Source organism: Zalophus californianus, chromosome 14, assembly GCF_009762305.2.
Source record: "Zalophus californianus isolate mZalCal1 chromosome 14, mZalCal1.pri.v2, whole genome shotgun sequence".
NCBI lineage: Eukaryota > Metazoa > Chordata > Mammalia > Carnivora > Otariidae > Zalophus > Zalophus californianus.
The window spans coordinates 44049394-44073728 of NC_045608.1; the positions used below are offsets into that span (position 1 = coordinate 44049394).

The 24335-nt window shown below is 37.1% G+C and overlaps 1 protein-coding gene across 10 annotated transcripts; it reads right to left on the reverse strand.

The window, feature by feature from the left end:
* Positions 1 to 1991: 1991 nt before the first annotated feature.
* LOC113913018 (proteolipid protein 2-like) lies at positions 1992 to 23537 on the reverse strand. Of its 10 annotated transcripts, none has more exons than XM_035723988.1 (3): positions 23391 to 23537; positions 22094 to 22198; positions 1992 to 2576 (listed from the first exon to the last, which is right to left on the reverse strand). In XM_035723988.1, exon 3 carries the CDS (start codon positions 2432 to 2434, stop codon positions 2024 to 2026), a length of 411 nt encoding a protein of 136 aa, XP_035579881.1. In that variant the 5' UTR covers positions 2435 to 2576; positions 22094 to 22198; positions 23391 to 23537; the 3' UTR covers positions 1992 to 2023. The 10 variants fall into 10 exon arrangements, with proteins under 10 accessions (XP_035579881.1, XP_035579878.1, XP_035579880.1 ...); XM_035723985.1 differs by having other exon boundaries at positions 1992 to 2579; XM_035723987.1 differs by having other exon boundaries at positions 22094 to 22201.
* Between the last annotated feature and the right edge of the window lie 798 nt (positions 23538 to 24335).

Consider the following 24335-nt stretch of genomic DNA (forward strand, 5'->3'; position numbering starts at 1 on the left):
GGGTTCAGACCGCCACTTTAAATTAGGGAAGCAGAAACACTTTTACTGCCCTGAACCTTCCCTAGTGCCCCTGGGCAATCCCTGACAAGTCCTCAGTACTTCCTATCTAGAGTAACTCAACTACTTTATAAATATCAGAGAAAAGAGTTGGAAAGCACCATCACATACGTCCAACTGCTCATCAATCCCAGGATCTTTACTGCAAACTGGCGATTCTTTTTGTTTTTTACCAATGTAAATCTTAGTTGTTATGACGTGTTATGACATAGTCCAATAAGAGAAACAGGTAAAAGTGGACTGCTCTAGGGGCACGTGGGTGGCTCAGTCGGTTAAGTGTCCACCTTCGTTCAGGTTGTGATCTGGGGGTTCTGGAATCAAGGCCCCCCCCCGCCACAAAATCAGGCTCCCAGCTGAGCTACTCCTTCTCCCTTTGCCCCTCCCCCCCACTTGCGTGTGTGTATGTGTGTGTGTGTGTGTGTGTGTGTGTGTGTGTGTGCGCGCGCGCGCGCTCTCTCTCTCTCAAATAAATACATAAAATCTTTAAAAAAAAAAAGCGGACTGCTTTAATTGAAGCAGGGAGTGGTACCAGGGAGTATACCCTCTCTGCACTACTTTTGGTCCTGAATGGGCTCCATGGAATGCCTAGAGCTCTGAATAGCATAATTTTTAAATCACTATTCTAGACATCACTAAAGGATGTTTGTGCAAGTTACCCACTGAAGAAGAGTATGAGAAAGGGCATCAAGATATCTCAGCATAACTAGAATGCTTGAGGTCTGACTTTGGTCAGTTATTTTAAGAATACACTTGATTGGTGTTGTTATACTTAGCACTCTTACCCCCTTCCTACCCCAGGCAATCACTGAGGGAATTCCACTGGGCTGTATGATCTCTAAGACCTTACTCTTCCATTATATTAATTTTATATATCCTTACAAACATCCTTTAAAAAATTTTTTTTATATCCACTCTCAAAATGTGGCTTCCAATCCTGATCAAGTTAGAGTACATCCACTATGACCTATCTCTCTCATTACAACTAAAAACTCTGGACAAAATACACAAAAACAATGACCCAAGGACTCTTAAAGTAAATGAAATAATCTGAGGAAACAAACTGAGGGTTGCTGGAGTGGTGGGGGGTGGGAGGGATGGGGTGGCTGGGTGATAGACATTGGGGAGGGTATGTGCTATGGTGAGCGCTATGAATTGTGTAAGACTGATGAATCACAGACCTGTACCTCTGAAACAAATAATACATTATATGTTAAAAAGAAGAAGAAGAAGAAGATAGTAGGAAGGGAAAAATGAAGGGGGGGAAATTGGAGGGGGAGACGAACCATGAAAGACTATGGACTCTGAGAAACAAACTGAGGGTTCTAGAGGGGAGGGGGGTGGGGGGATGGGTTAGCCTGGTGATGGGTATTAAAGAGGGCATGTATTGAATGGAGCACTGGGTGTTATACGCAAACAATGAATCAAGGATCACTACATCAAAAACTAATGATGTATGGTGATTAACATAACATAATAAAATAAAATTTAAAAAAAAGTAAATGAAATCAGACAGATTGTGGAGTGGAGTCTAAACTTGAAGAAGCAACACATTTGAGAATGGGTGTTCTGTTTTTTTCCCCTCTTCTGTTTTGTGGTTTTGCCCCAAGGGCAGGCTCCTCATGCAGAGCTGCTCAGCAGCAGTGATATGAGCAGGTAAAACTCTATAAAGAAACCTCACCTTTCTGCACAGAAGAACTGGGAAAGGGGGCCTTTGTGGGGCAGAGAGCAGAGGAGGAAAGCTGGAAGGAAGTGAGGCTAAGAGAATGCCTTAATACTGTGTAAGAAACTATACAGACCCTAGTTTACTCTTGAGCTGCATGTGCACAGGACAGACCCAAAACTGCCTAGCAAAAGCTTTGAGAATTGAACTAAGAATTAAACCTCCAACCAGGTCTCAGAGAGAAATAAAGGGAGTCCACCAACATGGATCATCTGCACAGTCAGTCAGGGCTGCTGTATGTCTTTATTACCTCAAGGGGTAGGTGATGTAGGCGTCATAGCCAAAGAGGCAAACAGCAATGAGGCCCAGTGCCCCTGCAATGATTATGGAGCGATTTCCTCTCTCGACAAGGACAACAATGGAGGTGATTAGGTAGAGGGTGACTGCAATGAGGGATCGGAAGAAATCAGTCCAAGGCCAGTTGATGGATTGTATCTTGGTGGGTAGGTCACACATGTAGACGACAAAGAAGATCTCAGCAAGGATCATCTCAACCACTGACAGAGAGGAGTATCCTGGTGTTGAGAGGCTGAACCAGATTAGAATCACCAGACACAATACAATCTCAGCAAATAGGAGAGTTCCCTTTCTGGTGCATAAGAAGTTGGTGAAGGCAGCCCAGCAGCCACGGGCTGAGAGGCGCTCAGACTCCACCATGGTGAGGCCTGGAGTTCCTGGAGACACGAAGGATCTGCACACTTGATGGAGGGTTCCAAGATGCTGCACACCCAGTCGTTTTGCTTGTTGTCTATAAAGTGGTTATAAAAACTTGCAGTCTGAAGCTAACTGGGTTGACCACCTGCTAAAACAGTAATGATGATGATGATTATGATGATGATGATAATAATAATATCCTTTAGAGAATTTTAACAGGATTCATATCTACACAATTTAATATTCAAAAAGCCCAGAATACAATCCAAAATTACCTGATAAGCAAAGAACCAAGAAATGTGGTTCTTTGGGAATTCTTAAGGGAAAAGACAATGAACAGGTGCAAACCCTAAGATGACACAGATGCTGAAATTATAAGACAAAGACTTTAAAACAATAGATGCTATAATAAGTTCCATGAGGTAAAGGTAAACACTCACTAAATAAAATGTATAAAAAGATAAAAGTACTCAGCAAAAAATTTAAATTATAAAAAAAAGAACAAAATGATTTTAAAACATCCAATCTCTGAAATTTAAATTTTACTAGCTGAACTCAATAGCAGAATGAAGATGACAGAGAAAAGGGTCGGTGAACTTGTAGATTAATAGGAATCATTCATTCTGAAGAACAAAGAGGAAAAAATTGGAAAAAGATGAATAGAACTTCAGGGAGTTGTGGGACTATATCAAAAGTCTATCATTTGTAACAGTGGAGTCCTATAAAGAAACTGATGCAGAGATATCTTATGGTTTTTGGTGCTATTGTAAATGGAATCATTTCTTTAATTTCTCTTTCTATAGATGCATTGTTAGTGTCTAAGAAAGCAACTGATTTCTGTGCATTGATTTTGTATCCTGCCACATTAGTGAATTGCTGTATGAGTTCTAGTAATTTGGGGATGGAGTCTTTTGGGTTTTCTACATAAAGTATCCTGTTATCTGCGAAAAGAGAGTTTGACTTCTTTGCCAATTTGAATACCTTTTATTTCTTTTTGTTGTCTGATTGCTGTTGCTAGGGCTTCTAGTACTATGTTGAACAATAGTGGTGTGAGTGGGCATTCTTGACATGTTCCTGATCTTAAGGGAAAGGCTCTCAGCTTTTCCCCATTGAAGATGATATTCGCTGTGGGTTTTTCATAGATGAATTTTATGAACTTGAGGAATGTTCCCTCTATCCCTATACTCTGAAAAGTTTTAATCAGGAAAGATGCTGTATTTTGTCAAATGCTTTTTCTGCATCAATTGAGAGGACCATATGGTTCTTCTCTCTCCTATTAATGTGTTCTATCACACTGGTTGATTTGCGAATGTTGAAACACCCGGGGATAAATCCCACTTGGTCACGGAGGATGATCCTTTTAAAGTATTTTTGGATCCTACTAGCTAGGATTTTGTTGAGGATTTTGGAATCCATATTCATCAGGGATACTGGTCTGAAATCCTCCTTTTTGATGGAGTCTTTGCCTGGTTTAAGGATCAAGGTAATGCTGGCCTCATAGAATGAGACTGGAAGCTTTCCTTCCATTTCTATCTTTTGAAACAGCTTTGAAATAGGTATTATTTCTTCTTTGAATGTTTGGTAGAATTCCCCAGAGAATTCATCAGGCCCTGGACTCTTGTTTTTTGGGAGGTTTTTGATCACTCCTTCAATCTCATTACTGGTTATTGGCCTATTCAGGTTGTCAATTTCTTCCTGTTTCAGTCTTGGGAGTTTATAGGTTTCCAGGAAGACATCCATTTCATCCAGGTTGCTCAGCTTATTGGCATATAGTTGTTGATAATAATTTCTAATAATTGTTTCTATTTCCTTGGTGTTAGTCGTGATCTCTCCCCTCTCATTCATAATTTTATTACTTTGGGTCTTTCTCTTTTCTTTTGGATAAGTCTGATCAGTGGTTTATTGATCTTATTAATTCTTTCAAAGAACCAGCTTCTAGTTTTGTTGATCTGATCTACTGTGTTTCTGGTTTCTAATCCATTGATCTCTGCTCAAATCTTAATTTTTTTCTTCTAATGTGTAGCTTAGGCATTATTTGTTGTTTTTTCTCTAGTTCTTTAAGGTGTAGAGTTAGATGGTGAATTGGGGACTTTTCTATTTTTTTGAGTGAGGCTTGGATGGCTATGTATTTCCCCCTTAGGACCATCTTTGCAGTATCCCATAGGTTTTGGACCGATGTGTTTTTGTTCTTATTGGTTTCCATGAATTGCTTAAGCTCTTCTTTGATTTCCTGCTTGACCCAAACATTCTTGAGCAGAGTGGTTTTTAGCTTCCAAGTGTTTGAATTTCTTCCAAATTTTTTCTTGTGATTGAGTTCCTAAAAGATGGAAAAACATTCCATGCTCATGGATCAGAAGAATAAACATTGTTAAAATGTCTATGCTACCCAGAGCAATATATACCTTCAATGCCATCCCGAACAAAATACCAATGACATTTTTCAAAGTGCTGGAACAAACAATCCTAAAATTTGTATGGAATCAGAAAAGACCCAAATCGCCAAGGAAATGTTGAAAAAGAAAAACAAAGCTGGGGTTATCACATTGCCTGATTTCAAGCTATATTACAAAGCAGTGATCACCAAGACAGCATGGTACTGGCACAAAAACAGACATATAGACCAGTGGAACAGAATACAGAGCCCAGATATGGACCTTTGACTCTATGGTCAAATAATCTTTGACAAAGCAGGAAAAAATATGCAATGGAAAAAAGACAGTCTCTTCAATAAATGGTGCTGGGAAAATTGAACAGCCACATGCAGAAGAATGAAATTCAACCATTCTCTAAGACCATACACAAAGATAAACTCAAAATGGATGAAAGACCTCAATGTGAGACAGGAATCCATCAAAATCCTAGAGGAGAACATAGGCAGTAACCTCTTTGACATCGGCCACAGCAACTTCTTTCAAGATACATCTCCAAAGGCTAAGCAAAAATGAACTTTTGGGACCTCATCAAGATAAAAAGCTTCTGCACAGCAAAGGAAACAGTCAACAAAACAAAGAGGCAACCCACAGAATGGGAGAAGATATTTGCAAATGACACTACAGATAAAGGGCTGATGTCCAAGATCTATAAAGAACTTCTCAAACTCAACACCCAGAAAACAAATAATCAAGTCAAAAAATAAGCAGAAGACATGAACAGACACTTCTCCAAAGAAGACATACAAATGGTTAACAGACACAGGAAAAAATGTTCATCATCATTAGCCATCAGGAAAATTCAAATCAAAACCACACTGAGATACCACCTTATACCAGTTAGAATGGCAAAAATTGACAAGGCAAGAAACAACAAATGTTGGAGAGGTTGTGGAGAGAGGGGAACCCTCTTACACTGTTGGTGGGAATGTAAGTTGGTACAGCCACTTTGGGAAACAGTGTGGAGGTTCTTCAGAAAATTAAAAATAGAGCTACACTATGACCAAGCAATTGCACTACTGGGTATTTATCCCAAAGACACAGATGTAGTGAAAAGAAGGGCCATATGGGCACCCCAATGTTCATAGCAGCAATGTCTGCAATAGCCAAACTGTGGAAAGAGCTGAGATGCCCTTCAACAGATGAATGGATAAAGAAGATGTGGTCCATATTTTCAATGGAATATTACTCAGCCATCAGAAAGGATGAATACCCAACTTTTACATCAACATGGATGGGACTGGAGGAGATTATGCTAAGTGAAATAAGTCAAGCAGAGAAAGTCAATTATCATATGGTTTCACTTATTTGTGGAACATAAGGAATAGCATAGAGGACATTAGGAGAAGGAAGGGAAAAATGAAGGGGGGGAAATCGGAGGGGGAGAGGAACCATGAGAGACTATGAACTCTGAGAAACAAACTGAGGGTTTTAGAGGGGAGGGGGGATGGGGGGATGGTTAGCCCAGTGATGGGCACGTACTGCATGGAGCACTGGGGGTTATATGAAAACAATGAATCGTGGATCACTACATCAAAAACTAATGATGTATTGTATGGTGACTAACATAACATAATAAAATAAAATTAAAAAAAAAGAAAGAAAGAAACTGATGCAGAAAAAAACTTGAGGAAACAATGGCTGAAAACTTCCTAAATTTGGTGAGAGACATTAACTTGCATATTCAAGAAGTTAACATAAAACAGAATAAACTCAAAGAAAATCATACCCAGACACATTATAATCAAACTACTGAAAACCAAATGTAAAGAAAAAAATCTTAAAGGTAGCTAAGGAAATGACAAATATAGGAGAACAATGATGTTAATAATGATGGTGGACTTCTCATCAGAAACCATGGAGGCCAGAAGACAGTAGAACAACATTTTAAAAATGATAGGAAAGAACTGTTAACCTAGCATTCTATATCCAGCAAAACTATCCTTCAGGAATGAAGGAGACATAAAGATCTTCTCAGATGAAGACAAACTAAAAGAACACATGGCAATAAAAGAAATGATAAAGTTCTTCATACTGAAGGAAAATAACACCAGATTAAACCTAGAACTTTAGGAACAAAAGAAGAATAAAAACAGCAATATCTGGATAAATATAGAATACTTTTTTAAAAGTAAATTAAAATATGTGTAATTTTTTTTTTTTTGCATTTTTTAAGTAGGCTCCACACCCAATGTGCGGCTTGAACTCATGATCCGGAGATCAAGAGTTGCACATTCTACTAACTGACCCAGCCAGACTCCCCCCAAATATGTATAATTATTAAAAAAAAAATTTTCACATTGTCTGATGGGGTTTTATTTTTATTTTTTTATTTATTTGAGAGAGAGAGAGAGCACAAGCAGTGGGAAGGGAGAGGGAGAAGCAGTCTTCCCACTGAGCAGGGAGGCTGACATGGGGCTCAATCCCAGGACCATGAGCTGAAGGGAGATGCTCAACCAATTGAGCCGCCCAGGTGCCCCTGTCTGATAGGGTTTTAAATGCATGTTAATTTAGGGGCACTTGGGTGACTCAGTCAGTTAGGCATCCAACTCTTGATTTTGGCTCAGGTCATGATCTCAGTGTTGTGGGATGGAGCCCTGAGCTGGACTCCATGCTCTTTGGGGAGTCTGCTGGAGTTTCTCTCTCTCCCTCTCCCTCTGCCCCTCCCCTGCTCGTGTGCTCCCTCCCCCTCTCTCTCTCTATCTCTCTCTCTCTCTAAAATATATAAATAGATCTTTAAAAATTAAATTAAAAAATAAATGCATGTTCATTTAAAACACACGACAACTCTAACATAAAGGGAAGAGTAAGGGATTTATGTGGTTGTAAATGTCTACATATTACTTAAAAATTAAAACATTACTCAAGTAGACTCTGAAATGTTAAATATTTCTATTGTACTAACAAGAGCAGTGGTTCTCAACTTGCAGTAGTTTTGCCCACCAAGGGACAACTGGCATCATGAGACAGCCATAACTGAGAGAAGTGTGACTGGCATCTGGTGAATAGAGGTCAGAAATGTTGCTAAACATCCTACCTGCACAGAATAGCTGTTCAGAATAATTATCTAGTTCAAAATATCAATAGTATTGTTATTAAGAAAATCTTACCTAGAAAAACCAGAAAAAGAGACAGACAGAAACAGAGAGAATAACAAAATGTAATGTATAAAATAGAATATAATCCTAGAACCATTTAACTATCCAAAAGAAGGCAGGAAAGAGGGAAAAGGCAAACAAAAAAATATGTAGCAAAATTGTAGACCTAAAACCAACCATACCAATTATATTATAATTATACTAAATAATTATATTAAATGTATATGGTAAACACACCAATTAAAAGATCAAAGTAGTCACATTGGATTAAAAAAACTACATGGTCTTCTCAAGAAACCTAGTTTAAATATAAAAACAGTTTAAAAATAAAAGGATGGAAAAGATGTATTATGCAAACAATGATTTAAAGGAAGCCAGAGTAGCTATTTTTTTAAAGATTTTATTTATTTATTTGAGAGAGAGAGATTCTCTCTCTCACACATGAGTTGGGGGAGGGATAGAGGGAGGTGGAGAAGCAAACTTCCCGCTGAGTAGGGAGCCCGATGCAGGGCTTGATCCCAGGACCCTGAGATCATGATCAGAGCCGAAGGCAGATGCTTAACCAACTGAGCCACCCAGGTGCCCCTGGAGTGGCTATTTTAATATCAGACAAAGTAATCTTCAGAACAAGGAATATTATTAGGATTAAAAAGGACATTAAGATTTATAAGATGGTCACTTACCAAGAAGACATAACAATTTTAAGTGGGTACACACCTAATAATGAGATTTTACATAAAATACCTGAAAGCAAAAACAAATCTTGACAAATTCAAATAAATTAAAATAATACAAAGTATGTTAATTGAACATAATAAAATATTATAAATCAACAACAGAAAGATAATTCTCTTTTAGTTTTGCATATGGGTGTCAAATTGTTTGATCGAAGTTGCTGAAAAACTGATTTTTCACCACTGAGTTCTTTGACAAACCTGTCAAAAACCAATTGGCCAATTTGTATGAAACTAAACTCTGTGTGTTTTTTTTTTTAAGATTTTATTTATTTATTTGACAGCGAGAGAGGGAACACAAGCAGGGGGAGTGGGAGACAGAGAAGCAGGCTTCCCGCGGAGCAGGGAGCCCGATGCGGGGCTCGATCCCAGGACCCTGGCATCATGACCTGAGCCAAAGACAGACACTTAACAACTGGGCCACCCAGGCGCCCCACTAAACTGTTTTATTCAGTGGATTTCTATGTTTATCCTTTACTAGTACTACACTGTCTTGATAACCATAGGTTTACAGTAAGTTTAAATCAAGTAGTGTGTTTTCCCATTTCAAAGTTATTTTGGCTATTTTAGGTCCTCTGTTTATGAATTTTTAGAATCAACTTGCTAATTTCTGCAAAATACTCTGCTGAGATTTCAATGGAGATTACATTAAAACTATAGATAAATTTGGGGAAAGCTGATATTCTAAAAAGCCTTCCAATCCATTAATATAGTATACTCTCCATTTATTTGGGTCTTCTTTTATTTCTTACATCAATGATTTATAATTTTTAGCATATATGTTGCTAGCATATACCTAAATATTTCATATTTTTATGCTATCATATTTTCCTTTTTTTAAAAAAGATTTTGTTTGAGAGTGAGCAAGCATGAGCGGGGGGAGGGGCAGAGGAAGAGGGACAAGCAGACTGCACTGAGGGGGAGCCCAACATGGGGCTGATCCCAGAACTCTGAGATCATGACATGAGCCAAAGTAAGACACTTAACCAACTGAGCCACCCAGGGGCCCCACTATCATATAGTTTTCAAATTTCAATTTCTAATAGTTTTTGCTACTTTATCAAAGTAGAATTGATTTTTGTATATTGACTTGAATCTTATGACTTTCCTAAATTCACTTATTAGCTTCAGTAGCTGTCTTATACATTCTTTGGGATTCTCTATTTGTTGTCAGTTAACAGAGTTTTTTTTCTTTTCAATCTGTGTTTATATTTCTTTTTCTTGTCTTATTGCACTGGTTTGGCCCTCAAGTACAGTGTTAGATAAAAGCAATGAGGGTAGACATCCTTTCTTGTGCCTGATTTTAAAGAAAATCATTCAGTCTTTCACCATTATGTTAGTTAAAGGTGTTCCTACTAAAATGGGGGAAATTTCTTTTTATTCTTAGTTCGATAAGCTTTTTAAAAATTCAAGTATAGATGTTTTCTCTGCATCTCTTGAGATGATTATGTGGTTTTTCTTTTGTACTCTGTTGGTATGGTAAATTACACAGATTTGTAAGTGTTAAACCAACGTTCCATTCTTTGGATAAACCCCAAACTTATCATGAGGAGTTATCCTTTCTATATATTGCTGGATTCAATTTACTAAAATTTTAAAGGTTTTTTTTTGTGTCTATGTTTCATTTATGTTTCTTTCTTTTTCTTTTTCTTTTTTGCTTGTTTTATTATCATGGTAATGCTAGACTCATACAATAAGTTGGGAAGGCTTCCTTCCCCTACCATTTTCTGGTAGAGTTTGTGTAGAATTGATATATTTTTAAATATTTGGTATAACTCACTAGAGTTTTGTTTGTTGGAAGTTTTAAGCCATTATTTAGGTCATCATTTCTTCTTGAAGGAGCTTTATTAATTTGTGTTTTTCAAAGAACTGTTTTATTTCATCTAAGTTATTTCGTTTCTGGGAATCAAATTTTTTCATCATTTTCACCTATTGTCCTCGTAACGTTTGTAGTGTTTGTAGTGATAAACCCTATTTCATCCTTAATATCAGGGTAGTTGGTATCTTCTCTTTTTTCTTGGTCAGTTTGGCTAGATGTTTCTAAATTCTATTGATCTTTTCAAGGTCATTTGGATTTTTTTGTTTTCTCTATTTTTCTGTTTCCAAATGTATTGATTTCTATTCTTATCTTTATTATTTCCTTCCTTCTACTAGGTTTGCATTTAATTTGCTTCCCTTTTTCTAGATTCTTTTTTTTTTTTTTTTTTTGAGAGGTGGTGGAGGGATAGAGGGAGAGGGAGAGAGAGAGAGAAAATCCCAAGCAACACTGAAATCATGACCGGAGCCAAAATCAAGAGTCAGATGCTTAAATGACTGAGCCACCCAGGCACCACCCCTCCCTTTTTTCTAGATTCTTAAGTTGAAATCTTAGGCTATTGATTTTATACCTTTGTTCCTTTCTAATCATAAGCTTTGCTTCTATAAATTTCCCTTTAAGTACTGGCCACATTCCACAAATTTTTTTATGCTACATTTTCATTCAGTTCAAAATATTTTCTAACTCTTCTTGAAATCTCCTCTTTGGCACCTGGTTTATTTAGAAATGTATGGTGATTAACATAACATAATAAAATAAAAAAATTTAAAAAAGAAATGTATTGTTTAATTTCAAAATATTTGAGAATTTTCCTGGTATCTTTCTATTGTTTTCTTGTTTAATTTTGTTCTGTTAGGTAACATATTTTTTAATATGTTTAATAATTTTTTTCTCCAATTACCTATTGTGGTAAAAGATACATAATATGAAATCTACCATTTTAATCATTTTTAAGTGTACAATTCAATGGCTTTCCACACATTCACAATGCTGTGTAACTATTACCACTATCTATTTCTAGAATTTTTTATTATTTCAAATAGAAACTCTGCACTTATTAAACAAAAACCTCCTCCTCCTTCCCAGCCCCTTGCAGCTGTAGCCTACTTTCTGTCTCTATGAATTTGCCTATTCTAGTATGGTTTTAATTCTTTAAATTTGTTAAGATTTGCTTTATGGCCCAGACTATGGTCTATCTTAATAAACGTTCCATGTACCTTTGAAAAAAATTTGTATTCTGCTGATGGTAGAATATTTTATAAATGTAAATATGATCAAATTGATTCAAAGTATTGTTCTTTCATACTCTATTGGTTTTTTATTAAGTTGTTCTATTTATTTCCGAGAAAGAAGTACTGATACCTCCCTGTATAAATGTAGTTTTCCCTTTAGTTCTATTAGTTTTTGCTTCACATATTTTGAAGCCCTATTTTTAGGTTCATACACATTTAGGATTGTTCACATCTTTTTGATGAGTTACCCATTTATAGTTATGTAATGTCTCTATCCATGCTAATACTTCTTTTTCCAAATCTTTTTCAATATAAGCTCTCCAGATTCACAAACTGGAAGTACTCCATTTCATACTCCCCAGTCACATATCTTAATCTAATTTTGTCAGATAACTACGTAGCTTACATGTTTCTAAAAACAGAACTATTTGGCTTTCAGAACAAGTTGAGAACTGTGTAGTGACTGAAACATATGCCCTCCAAATACAAGGCAATCTCACATTAGCAAAAGAGAAAAATTTTAGAAAGCATTCTATGGTGGTCAGTTGAAATAATAGCTTGAAAGAATTAAAATTCTGTATGGAACACTTTTTTTTTTCCTTACCTTTTGGGATCTCTAGCCTGTTTCCTTGTCCTCTTTTCCCCAAAACTGTGTTCTAGTAAACATCAGAGGGACTGAACATCAGAGTGACCCCTAATGCCAGAGTCCACACACTCCCACTCCTTAAATGCCAACCTAAATTCCTGAGGGAGTCAGGATTGACTTGATATCTATTTCTGGATCTCAAAATAGTGGAGAATTTTGTTAGGTTGTTTTTAGTCCTAACAAGGCAGCATTGGCCATCAGAGCTTGCTGTGTCAATGGGAGAGGAAATAGTATCCCCTTGGCACCTATACATGACTGTTATTTCCCCAGCATGGAACTTTAAAAAAAAAAAATCACTACAGACCAGAAAACAACTCTTACTGCCTAGTATCCTTTCTGAGTCTAAAACTTTTCACTTGGAATATGAGAATTATGATAATGCCTGCATCAGATGTTGCTGTGAGAAACAAATGATTGATAAATAATTTAATGAAGTGTCAAACTCTCACATTAGTTATTAATACTGCCTTTATACTACCAAAAAGACTTATCACCTTAATAATTTAGTTTTAGCTGGGAAAGATGATGCCTTTATTTAGCTTAGATTTCTTTCAGCAAATTTTTTTCTTTCAGTTTTATTGAAATAATACATGATATACAGCATTGTATATTTGAGCATATAACATAATGATTTGACTTATATATATTGCAAGTAAATTATTATTTTTTAAAGATTTATTTATATATCTGAGAGAGAGAGAGCATGAGTGGGAGGGGCAGAGGGAGAGGGAGAGAGAATCTGAAGCAGACTTAGCACTGAGCGTGGAGCCCAACATGGGCCTCGATCTCACGACCCTGAGATCATGACCTGAGCCAAAACCAAGAGTCCCACACTTAACCAACTGCACCACCCAGGCATCCCACAAGCAAATTATGTTTAAAACTCCTTTCTCCTTTATATCAATTCCTCTGCTTTCTATTTGCAACAAGATGATTCAATCTGTCCATATTATTTTCAATGAATCCATGTTCACTTAAAGGTATTTTAGGAAAACAAAATATTTCCATGAATATACATGGTACATCTTAGCTTTTAAAGACTAAATTTGAAAAGCTAAAAATCTTTCCTCAGCTATTTCTAAAATATATCACCCCTAAATACCAGTCTTCAAGTTCTCAGAATTCATATTCAGTCATCACTACAGCTCAAGATTATGTATATATATAACTTCTGTTTCAGATAAGGTCAGCTGGAATATATTCTTACTGTGTCATCCAGCTTTTTAGTCTCTGAAAAGCATAGTATTTTTTTTTCTATTGAAGCATAATTGACATACAATATCCCATTAGTTTCAAGTGTACAACATAGTGATTCAATATTTTTATATGTTACAAAATGATCCCCATGATAAATCTAGTTATTATCTGTCACCGTACAAAGTTATTGAAATATTATTGACTATATTCCCTATGCTGTATATTATATCCCCATGACTTCCTTATTTTATGACTTCCCTAATTTATTACCTCTTAATAGTCTTCACCTATTTTACTCTGCAACGCATAGTCGTTGTTTTTTAAGATTTATTTATTTGTTTGGGAGAGAGTGAGAGAAAGGAGAGTGCAAGCAGGGGGCTGGACAGAAAGAGAGGGAGAGAGAGTCTTCAGCAGACTCCCTGCTGAACACAGAGCCCAAGCCCCGATGTGGAGCTCAATCCCAGAACCCTGAGATCATGAGCTGAACCTAAATCAAGAGTCTGCTGCTTAACCACCTAAGCCACTCAGGCGCCCCCTTGCAAAACATAGATTTAAAGTCTCTACACATGCAGTATATGTGGCTTTTGAAATATGTGAGGTTGACAAAAAAAATTAAAGTACAAAAAATTATACTTTAAAATACTTTATTTAGCACAAATTATAATGAATTGTTTACCTTATTCAGAATTAGTGGGTTCAGCATCATCTTTTTGAACACCATGTATTGACATGAACTCTGTTCATAGAAGCTATAAGAAACACTATTGAAAGCATAATCTAAAAAATTTTTTTAACTTATGATGAGCACTGGGTGTTATATGTAAGTGATGAATCACTAAATTCTACTCCTGAAACCAATGAGCCTTCAGCTCAGGTCATGATCCCAGGGTCCTGGGATTGAGCCCCACATATCGGGCTCCCTGCTCAGCCTGGGAAGGGGAAGCCTGCTTCTCCCTCTCCCATTCCCCCTGCATGTGTTCCCTCTCTTGCTGTGTCTCTTTCTGTCAAATAAATAAATAAAATCTTAAAAAAAAAAAAAAGTTTTCCAAATCAACTTGCCTGTTTGGAACTAATTTTGATTGGGATTTTCTTTGCAAATTTGAAGTGTAAAATTTTTTCAATTACTTGATTATCTCAACTGCTTGTACTCTGAATAAACTGGAGTTTTATGCATTTTTCACTGAACAGGCAATTGGGAAACGGAGAATGCATTCATAATGACCAAGAATTGGCATTTGTGAAAGATAAAAAAAGAATTATTTATAAGTGGATTGTTCATTTCATTATTCAGTTTCTCACTATTACTATATAATGATCAGATTTCTAAATAGAAGCATTCCAAAAGATTAAAAATTTTAATTATAAGTACTTTTTAACCCGTTCTATAAGGAGACAAATACAGGTTTTTCACTAAGATATACTATTTATTTTAAAAGTTTATAAGTTGCATGGAATAAAATGTCAGAAAGGTGTTAGATGAATGTATTAACAGTTAATATTTATAATTTTAATGAATATTTGTTATATTTATCAATGTTTATTAAGCCCTTACTGTGTGCCTTGTATATTTCTAGACTTTTATCTGATTATCTCATTTTAATTATCACAGCCCTCTGACATATCTCCATTTTATAGATAAAGACATTAAGCCTCAGAATATGAATTAACTTATACATGTCAGGAAGCCAGTATAAGACAGAAACATAATTTAAACAGGGTATCTGACTTCATAGTCTGTGAATTTGCATGTGTTTAAATGTATTTGTGTATGTGTGTCTATCTTAATATACAAGTAAAGACTCTGTACTATTTTCAGTTGTATTAAAAGAGGAAGCTAAAAAATTCTTCCTTTTTCTAGTACCTAGTAAGAAGGACCAAATATTTATATAATTTTTAAAGGTTTCCAAAAACATGGTGTGTAAAGTTACATCCCATATCTCGTGAGTATATTTATGTTTTTATGTTCTTTTGCCTCAAAGGAATATTCTTATATGATATTTTAATAGAAGTATGGTATCCTTGGGGCGCCTGGGTGGTTCAGTTGGTTAAGCATCTGCCTTTGGCTTAGGTCATGATCCCAGGTTCCTGGGATCGAGCTCTGTGTTGGGCTCCCTCCTCAACGGGGAGTCTGCTTCTCCCTCTCCCTCTGCTCCTCCCCCCTGCTTGTTCTCTCTCTCTCTCTCTCACTCTCAAATAAATAAATAAATAAATAAAATCTTAAAAAAAAAGTATGGTATCCTTTAACATTATAAAAGTATGAAAAAGTTTGAAAAACCAAACCATTCGAGGGCTGAGAAATCAAGTTTAGATTTGCTGTAAAACATACTAAATAACTCACAAAAAGCAGTTTTAAATATCTCCATTTTTTAAAAAGATTTTATTTGGGCGCCTGGGTGGCTCAGCCGTTAAGCATTTGCCTTCGGCTCAGGTCATGATCCCAGGGTCCTGGGATCGAGCCCTGCATCGGGCTCCCTGCTCCGCGGGAAGCCTGCTTCTCCCTCTCCCACTCCCCCTGCTTGTGTTCCTGCTCTCACTATCTCTCTCTGTGTGTCAAATAAATAATCTAAAAAAAAAAAAGATTTTATTTATTTATTTGAGAGAGAGAGAGCATGTCCTCATGAGGTCGGGAGGGGCAGAGGGAGAGGGAGAAGCAAACTCCCTGCTGAGCAGGGAGCGTGAGGCAGGGCTCTATCCCAGAACCCCAAGATCATGACCTGAGCTGAAGGCAGACACTTACCCTATTGAGCCACACAGGCACCTCTAAATATCTCCATTTTCGAAAAGAATTTTAATAGACTTTATTTTTTAGAATAGTTTTAGGTTCAGCAAAGTTGAACGGAAAGTACAGAAGGTTCCCATATATCTCTGCTTCTGAAATGTGAAAGCTCTTCTACTTAACATCTCATACCTAAGTGGCACATTTGTTATAATTGATAAAACAACAATGACGCATCATTATCATCCAAAGTCCATAGTTTACATTAGGGTTCAGTCTTGGTGTTTTACATTCTATGGGTATGGACAAATGTATGACATGTATTCACCATAATAGTGTCGTACTGAGTAGTTTCACTGCCCTCCAAATCCTCTGTGCTGTGCCTCTTTATGCCTTTCTCCCCCATAACCACTGACATCACTGACATTTTTACTGTCTCTATAGTTTTGCCTTTTCCAGAATGTCATATGGCTGGAATGGTGTAGTATGTAGCCTTTTCGGATTGGCTTCTTTCACTTAGTAATTTGCATTTAATTTTCCTCCATATCTTTCCATGGTTTAAAAGCTTTTTTTTAAAGATTTTATTTATTTATATATTTGAGAGAGAGAGAGAGAGAGGGCATGTGTGTGCCTGTGTGGGTATGAGGGGAGGGGCTTTAGAAAGGGAGGGAGAGGGAGAGGGAAAGAATCCCAAGCACGGAGCCCCACGTGGGCCTTGATCTCATGACCCTGAGCCCAAACCCAGAACGGGACGCTTAACTGACTGAGCCACCCACGGCCCCCGTATAGCTCTTTTTAAGTGCTGAATAATATTCCATTGCCTCATGTACTACAGTACATCTATTCAGATAAACTGTACTACAGTTTATCTATTCACCCACTAAAAGACATACTGGCTGCTTCCAAGTTTTGACAATTATAAATAAAGCTGCTATAAACATCTGTGTGCAGGTTTTTGTGTGAACATAAGTTTTCAACTCCTTTGGGTAAATACCAAGGAGTGCAATTACTGGATTATATGTTAAGAGTATGTTTAATTTTATAAGAAACTGCCAAACAGTCTTCCAAAGTTCCACCAGCAGTGAAGGGGAGCCCCTGTTGATCTGTATTCTCCATCAGCATTTGATGCTGTCAGTGTTTCACATTTCGGCCATTCTAACAGGTGTGTGATGGTATCTCATCGTTTCTTCCATTTTCAGTTCCCTATTGACATAAGCTGTTGGGCATCTTTCATATACTTATTTGCCATTTGGGTATCTTCTTTGGTAAGGTGTCTGTTTAGGTCTTTTGCTCACTTTTAAATTGGATTGTTCTCTTTCTTACTGTTGAGTTTTAAGGCTTCTTTGTATACTTTGGATAAGAGTCCTTTATCAGATATTCTGCAAAGTATTTGCAAATATTTTCTCCCAGTTCTGTGACATGTCTGCTCATTCTGTTGTCATTGTCTTTCTCAGAGTAGAAGTTTTTCATTTCAATGAAACCCAACTTATCAATTATTCATTTCGCGGATCATGCCTTTGGTGATGTATGCAAAAACTCATCACCATACTAAGATCATGGATTTTCTCTTATGTCCTCTTCTAGGAATTTTATAGTTATCGTTTTACATTTTGTATTTACAGGAGATCCTTTTTGAGTTCATTTTTGTGAAGGGTGTAAGGTCTGTGTCCAGATTCTTTTTTGTTTGTGTGTGGCTGTCCAGTTGTTGCAGTACCATTTGTTGAAAAGACAGTCATTTCTCCCTTTTATTGCCTTTGTTCCTTGTCAAAGATCTGTTGACTATATTTATGTAAGTCTGTTTCTGGGCTTTCTATTCCATTCCATTGATCCATTTGTCTATTTTTCTACCAATACCAAACTATCTTGATTATATTAACTCCATAGTAAGTTTTGATTGGTGTTTTAGATCATTTACATTCAATGTAATTGTTACTTTAGGACTTAAATGTGCCATTTTATTTTTTGTTTTGTGTTTAATGTCTTTTTTGCTTCTCTGTGTTCCTTTTCCTGTTTTCTAATGGGTTACCTGATCAATTTTTATAATTCTGTTTTTATGTTTTATATGGTATGTTTGCATATGTCTCTGTATAGATTTTTAGTCATCATTCTAGGTATTACATTTTATATACGTACAACTTATCACAGTTTACTGCTGTTGACAATTTACCAGTTCAAATAAAGAAACCATGCTTATCTTTATATCCCTTTACCCTCCCGTTTTTAATGTAGTTATCCTAAATATTTCCTTTATGTACATTTAGAGCCACACCAGGAACTGAGATATCATCCAGGGTGGTCCTGACCAAATCAGAGGAGACTTTAAAAGGAGATACAGTAGAGACCACTTTCCCGCTAGTCTGTTGCCTGTGAGGGCCCTTGGGGACTGAAAGTGGTCCTGTACCAACACCTAGCAAGAAAGTGGGGATCTCTGTCTTACAACTGCAAGGAAGTGAATTCTGCCAATAACTGGAATTATCTTGAAAGAGAACTCCAAGCCTCGAATGAGAAGCATAGCCCCAGGCAACATCCTCACCTTATTTCTGCCTAGTGAGGCCTTGAGCAGAGGAACCAGCTAACCTGTACCAGGACTCCTGACCCATGGAAACTGGGAGATAAATTTAGTGTTGCTTTCAACTGCTAAATTTGTGTCAGTTTGTTAACACAGCGATAGAAAACTAATACGCAGTTCTTGCTTTTGATTTGGGGTAGGTGAGACTAGAGCAGCTTTGAGTCCATGGCTAATTTTGTCCCACTACTGAGGCAAAACCTTTCTGGCCAACATTCTGTGAATTATGAGGATTCCCACTCTGGATACAGGAACAGGAACCATCAATGGATTAACTCCAGGAATTATTTCTTTTAAACCTTTTCATTGTTCTTTCTCCAGCCTCAGGTAGTTTCTTATATGTACATGTTAATCAGTACTTAGCTGAAGACTCCAGTCTTCCATTTAGTGAATCTAAAACAAATACAGAAGAATAAGGGGAAATCTCTTTAGTCTCTGGGGTTCTTTGTCTTTGAAGCTCCAGTGCTTTTCCTTGTAGACAATAAGCACCCTGGTTTCCTGAGAGTCCTGACTCAGGGAGGTAAGTGGGTCCTGCCGAGTTTCCTTCTACCTGAAGGAAGTTTCCGTGGCCTGGAAACTGCCTCTGGGTAAGTTGGGACAATCACAGGGCTCATTTTACTTGTTTTCCACCTTGCATCTTTGTTCTTTGTTACCTGTGTATAATATCTTGAAACCATCATTTCATATATTTTATCTGGTTTTACGGTTGGTTCAGATGAGAGGATAAATCTGGTTCCTGTTATTCCATCTTAGCTGGAAAGCAGAATTCCAGTGCTACACTGTGGACTTCTACATCTTAATGTCTTTGCTCACAGTGTTCTATCTTCTAGATTATCCAGTTGGTGAACTCTTTCTCATTATCCCAAGGACAGGTCAAATGTCACCTTCTCTGTAGAACCTAATCCCAATATCCAGGAAAGAATAAGCATTCCCTCCTTCGTGCTCTTAGGGGCCTTTTTGTATCATGTTTCTACTATGAGGTGCATCAGATTATATCCCAATTGCTTGATTAGGTGTCAGATTTTGCCTTTTGGGATGTGAAAGGAAATGGTTTTCAGTGAATTGACATTGCCTGAATCCCAACAAATCAGACCCATGCTAGGGTTGAGGTTACAATGATGAAAGATACATTCCATTATGGAACTCATAGCTCAGAGAGAGACAAGCTTTTAAGCCAATAAGCAATCCCAATGCCAGAAGAGAGCAGCATGTACAAGATGCTGTGTGCTGTGTGAAGGAAGAAACATCACAAAACAGAGGAGTCCACCCAAGCATCACAGGAGCATTATTCTTCAATCTAAAACCTGAGGACTAGGTAGGAATCTAAAGGTAAAAGGCTAATTAAAAGAAATTCTATGCTGAGTTATTCATGGGTTAAAATACAGGGAGATGTGGAGAACATGGTGTGTTTCGGTAAGTGCAAATAGTTTCAGCATTTGTAAATGTTTAGAAAAACTAAGCCAAAGCCACCTTATTCCTCAATATTTATTGAGTGCCTATGTTATGCCATGCTCTGCTAGATTATTGGACTGTAATGATGAGCACAAAGAGGTCCAGTCCCTGGTCCTATGTAGCTGATGGCCAACATCAAGTGCTGTATTGTCTAATACGGAATATATATGTAGAATAAAATAGCATCTGATTAGCTTATCAAGGCAGACCAAGTAATTCTTAAGATGCAAACACATGAAGCTGAAATTCCAGGTTGAATTCTTTTTCAGCACATTATGAGCCCACTTCTCATCACTCGTGGCCTAGGCATCTGCCCTGTGCTCAAGGAAGGCAAACTAATGTTAATATTAGCTTCATCAGACATAGAAATGAAGGGCAGAAGGAAGAAAAGAGGAAGGAAGGCAAGTCTTCTGGCCCCAGAGACAATTAAAAACATTTTTTTCTATCTCCTGTTTTCATATGTATTATCCATGCTACTCTTTTTATTAGTCCATTATGTTTAGCTCAGTTGAATACTGGCCTAGAGTGATACTGAACAGACTATGTTTCACATTGCTGACTTTCTCTTCTATCTACAGAGACTTGTATTCATAGAAAATGGGTTTCTCATGGGAAGTTATGTGCAATTTTGGTAAACAACATGGCTTAGTGAATCTAAAACAAATACAGAAGAATAAGGGACTGGGGTGGGGGTATTTAGGGATGGGGGAATCTGTTGAGCCCTGTTAGTAATGAATTACTCTTTTCTAAGCATTGCACATGTGTTTCAAATAGATCTCAAGAGGTGTTTGTGTATCATTTTTTAAAAGATTTTATTTATTCATTTGAGACAGAGAGATACAGAGAGAAAGCTTGAGCAGGGGGAGAGGCAGAGGGAAAAGCAGACTCCCCGCTGAGCCAGGAGCTGGACGCAGGGCTCGATCCCAGGACTGGGAGATCAGGACCTGAGCCAAAGGCAGATGCTTAACCATCTGAGCCACCCAAGTGCCCCTTGTATATCATTTTTAAAAGGAGGAGAGAGAGAAGAGTTTGCTACTCTTTCTGGGCTCTTATCTCATTGAGATGCTTTTTCTTTTTGGTCTAATGTATTCTTCCTCAAAAGGGCAGAATCCAGGCCTGATGCAGTGTGAAAGAAGGGGTTAGTCTGTTCTATAAACTGTTAGAGAGATTTAAAAAATAGGCAATCTAATTGACTCATACATGGCTCACAGCCATATAAATGCTTACAAAATTGCTTCTTGCGCAGCAGTAGTGACCACAGAAAAGCAGAAGTAAAATGGAAGCAAGTGAGATGAGAACTCTTAGGAAATTTTTTAACAGGACTTTAAAACTTTTGTTAAACCTTTTGTTTAACCTTGTGGAAAAACATCCTTTAGAAAATTAAATGCACTTCAAGGAGCATACTCCAAGTCGAAATTCACATACTTTGCCCACAAAATAGTACCTCTTGGTGTTAAAATTTGCTTCTACAAATACATTGCCTTTCAGAGCAAACTGCTGCAGAGAAACAATTTTTCTTTTTTTCAAGAAGAACTGTGACTCCATGGTTACTAGGAGATTTGTAATCTGCTTGAAACGTGTTACTAAAATAGAAGTTGACATAACTACTGAATTTGTTGTTTATTCTTAATTAAAGGCATTGCTAAAATAAAACATATTTGGGTGTTTCTTTAAGCCATCAGCAACATACACAAATATAACTTTCTCTATATTCACTTTTTTAATTGAAGCATACTTGACATACAATATTGTATTAGTTTCGGGTGTACAACATACCTGTAATCACTTTTAACAAAAATGTTCTTGTTGTCTTCTTCAAGACTTTCTGTCTTTATATTGATTGGCATTATCTGTGATTATTTCCTCCTTTCTCCATGTGCTCTGCTGAAAGTTGTCTCATACCATCACTCAGCACCATTTGTTTTTTCCTTATCAATCATACTACAAAAAATTCTTTCATCTGTGCTTTCCTGTTACTGATTAATTAAATGTAATCAACTGAAATATAATACAATTCATTTGTAGTTTTAATCTCTAAATTGGTTGGTTGGTCACCAATTTGGAAGTAGGGAATTATTTCCCTCTGTGTAAGACTTCATTCTAAAAGCCTATGTTGTCATAATGATAACAATATAGTTACTCAACATGTTCTTTGTTACAAACAATTATCTCCACAGTTACCAAAGACATTTTTCGGGCATCCACTTGAATTTTTAAACTAATTTTCTGACTTGTTTCATTACTCTCCTGTGCTAATTTTTACCAATTCCTAGAACTTTGTATCATCACTTTAAGTCAAAATGAAAAACCGAAACTCCTTTAGAAACCAAACTAAGACCTGAGATTCATTATTAAAATGATTTTTTTTTTTGCTTCTGGTGATTTAGTTATGAAAAACTTAAAAATATTTTGTGTATGTGTGTGTATGACTTACTAGCCTAGACATCAACTAATAAAAGGTTCGAGCCATTCTAAAGGAATAGAAGTTTCATGTAAGTATTTGATTTCGTGGGGTGCCTGGGTGGCTCAGTCAGTAGAGCATCTGATTCTTGATTTCCCTTCAGGTCATGATCCCAGGGATATGAGATCTGCACTCAGCACAGATACAAATCCTATTGAGTTTCTGCTTTGGCCTCAGAAAATTCACCCTATATGTTATTCCATGGCTAGTTCCAATCATTTGAAATTTCCTATGGGTCTCAGGAGATATTTTGAACATTTTCCAATCAAAAATCTCAAGTATTCTCATAGAATTTAGGGATTACAATTGAAATATGTGGGAAAATGGAAGCTATAACTTTCAAATCACCACCAGGATATGTTCTGTCCCCTTTCTCCTACCCCTTGTGGCTACTCATGGAGGCAGAGGCCAAATAAAGTTTTGGGAAAATACTGCACTTCTTAACCCAAAGAAGGCAGCGAGAGCAGAGCCACAGGTCATAGCATTAACTACTTTCACCAAAGTTTTGATCCTTCCTTTAGGAGAGCCAACAGTTAAAGAAACTTACTTCCAGCCCATCTAGAAGAAAAGGAAATGTGAATAAATTTAACTCCCACATTGCTGTTCTTTTACCTTCCAAATCACTGGTTGCTTAGCAGAATGATCTGTTTTCTCCTTCACTACCAGGTTCACGTATATGGGCCTTGCTTTTCTCTGAAACAGAAAGGCTATCACTTAAGTGCTGTAGGTCAGCCCTTTACCTGTGTTGACAGAACTCCACAGGGCAGGCCAGGCAAATGAATGGGCTTGTTGCTAGGACACCAGGCTGTTTCCAGGGCAGCAGCCCATTGCTGTTTGCTATTCTCTTGACTAACTAGCACTACACCTGTTCCTTAAGAAATAGCTATTTTCCTTCATTATAAAGCAAACACTGAGTGGGAAATAACATAGCTGTGTCTGCAACTTCTCTGTAGCTTTCCAGGAAAAATACAATACACCAAATATAATTTGATTTGTGGAAGGAGAATTCACATACTCCTACAATATCTAAGTCTTCATTATGTAATAAAATATTTATGTGGTTGTTTGAGTCATTTTTATATTTATAGCCCACCACATGCCACAGAGGATGGGAGGCAACAATGCACATTCTTTTGAAGCCACCCCAAGATTTATTCTACAAGCGCATATGGGGTGACTGTCTTTTTATGAGTTTTTCAAACCTACACATGATGGTTTCCAACAGAACTCACCATTTTCCCCCTCCTACTTGCATCTAATTGTCACCAAAATTGCTACCACTGCTGTCTATGATTGCTAACCAGGGCGGCAACTAGGGTGCCTAGGCACAAAAATTACGGAGACCCCCATTTTCAGGGGCATGCAAGTATTCTGCTGCCAACATCTATCCAAATATGGTAAATACCTGAGTCAAGTATGCCAAGATCTATGTCAAGAGCAAGTCTCCTTCTACTGATGAAATCACTAATTCCAAGGATTCTTAATCTCCTAACTCAGTTTTGACGCCTTCCTTCTTGTCTCCCCAGTACCCTATAACTAAAGCATAAGTCTGGGGGA

Excerpts from the sequence above, each read along its gene's own strand:
- LOC113913018 (XM_035723989.1), bottom strand. The coding sequence starts at position 2,434 with ATGGTGGAGTCTGAGCGCCTCTCAGCCCGTGGCTGCTGGGCTGCCTTC.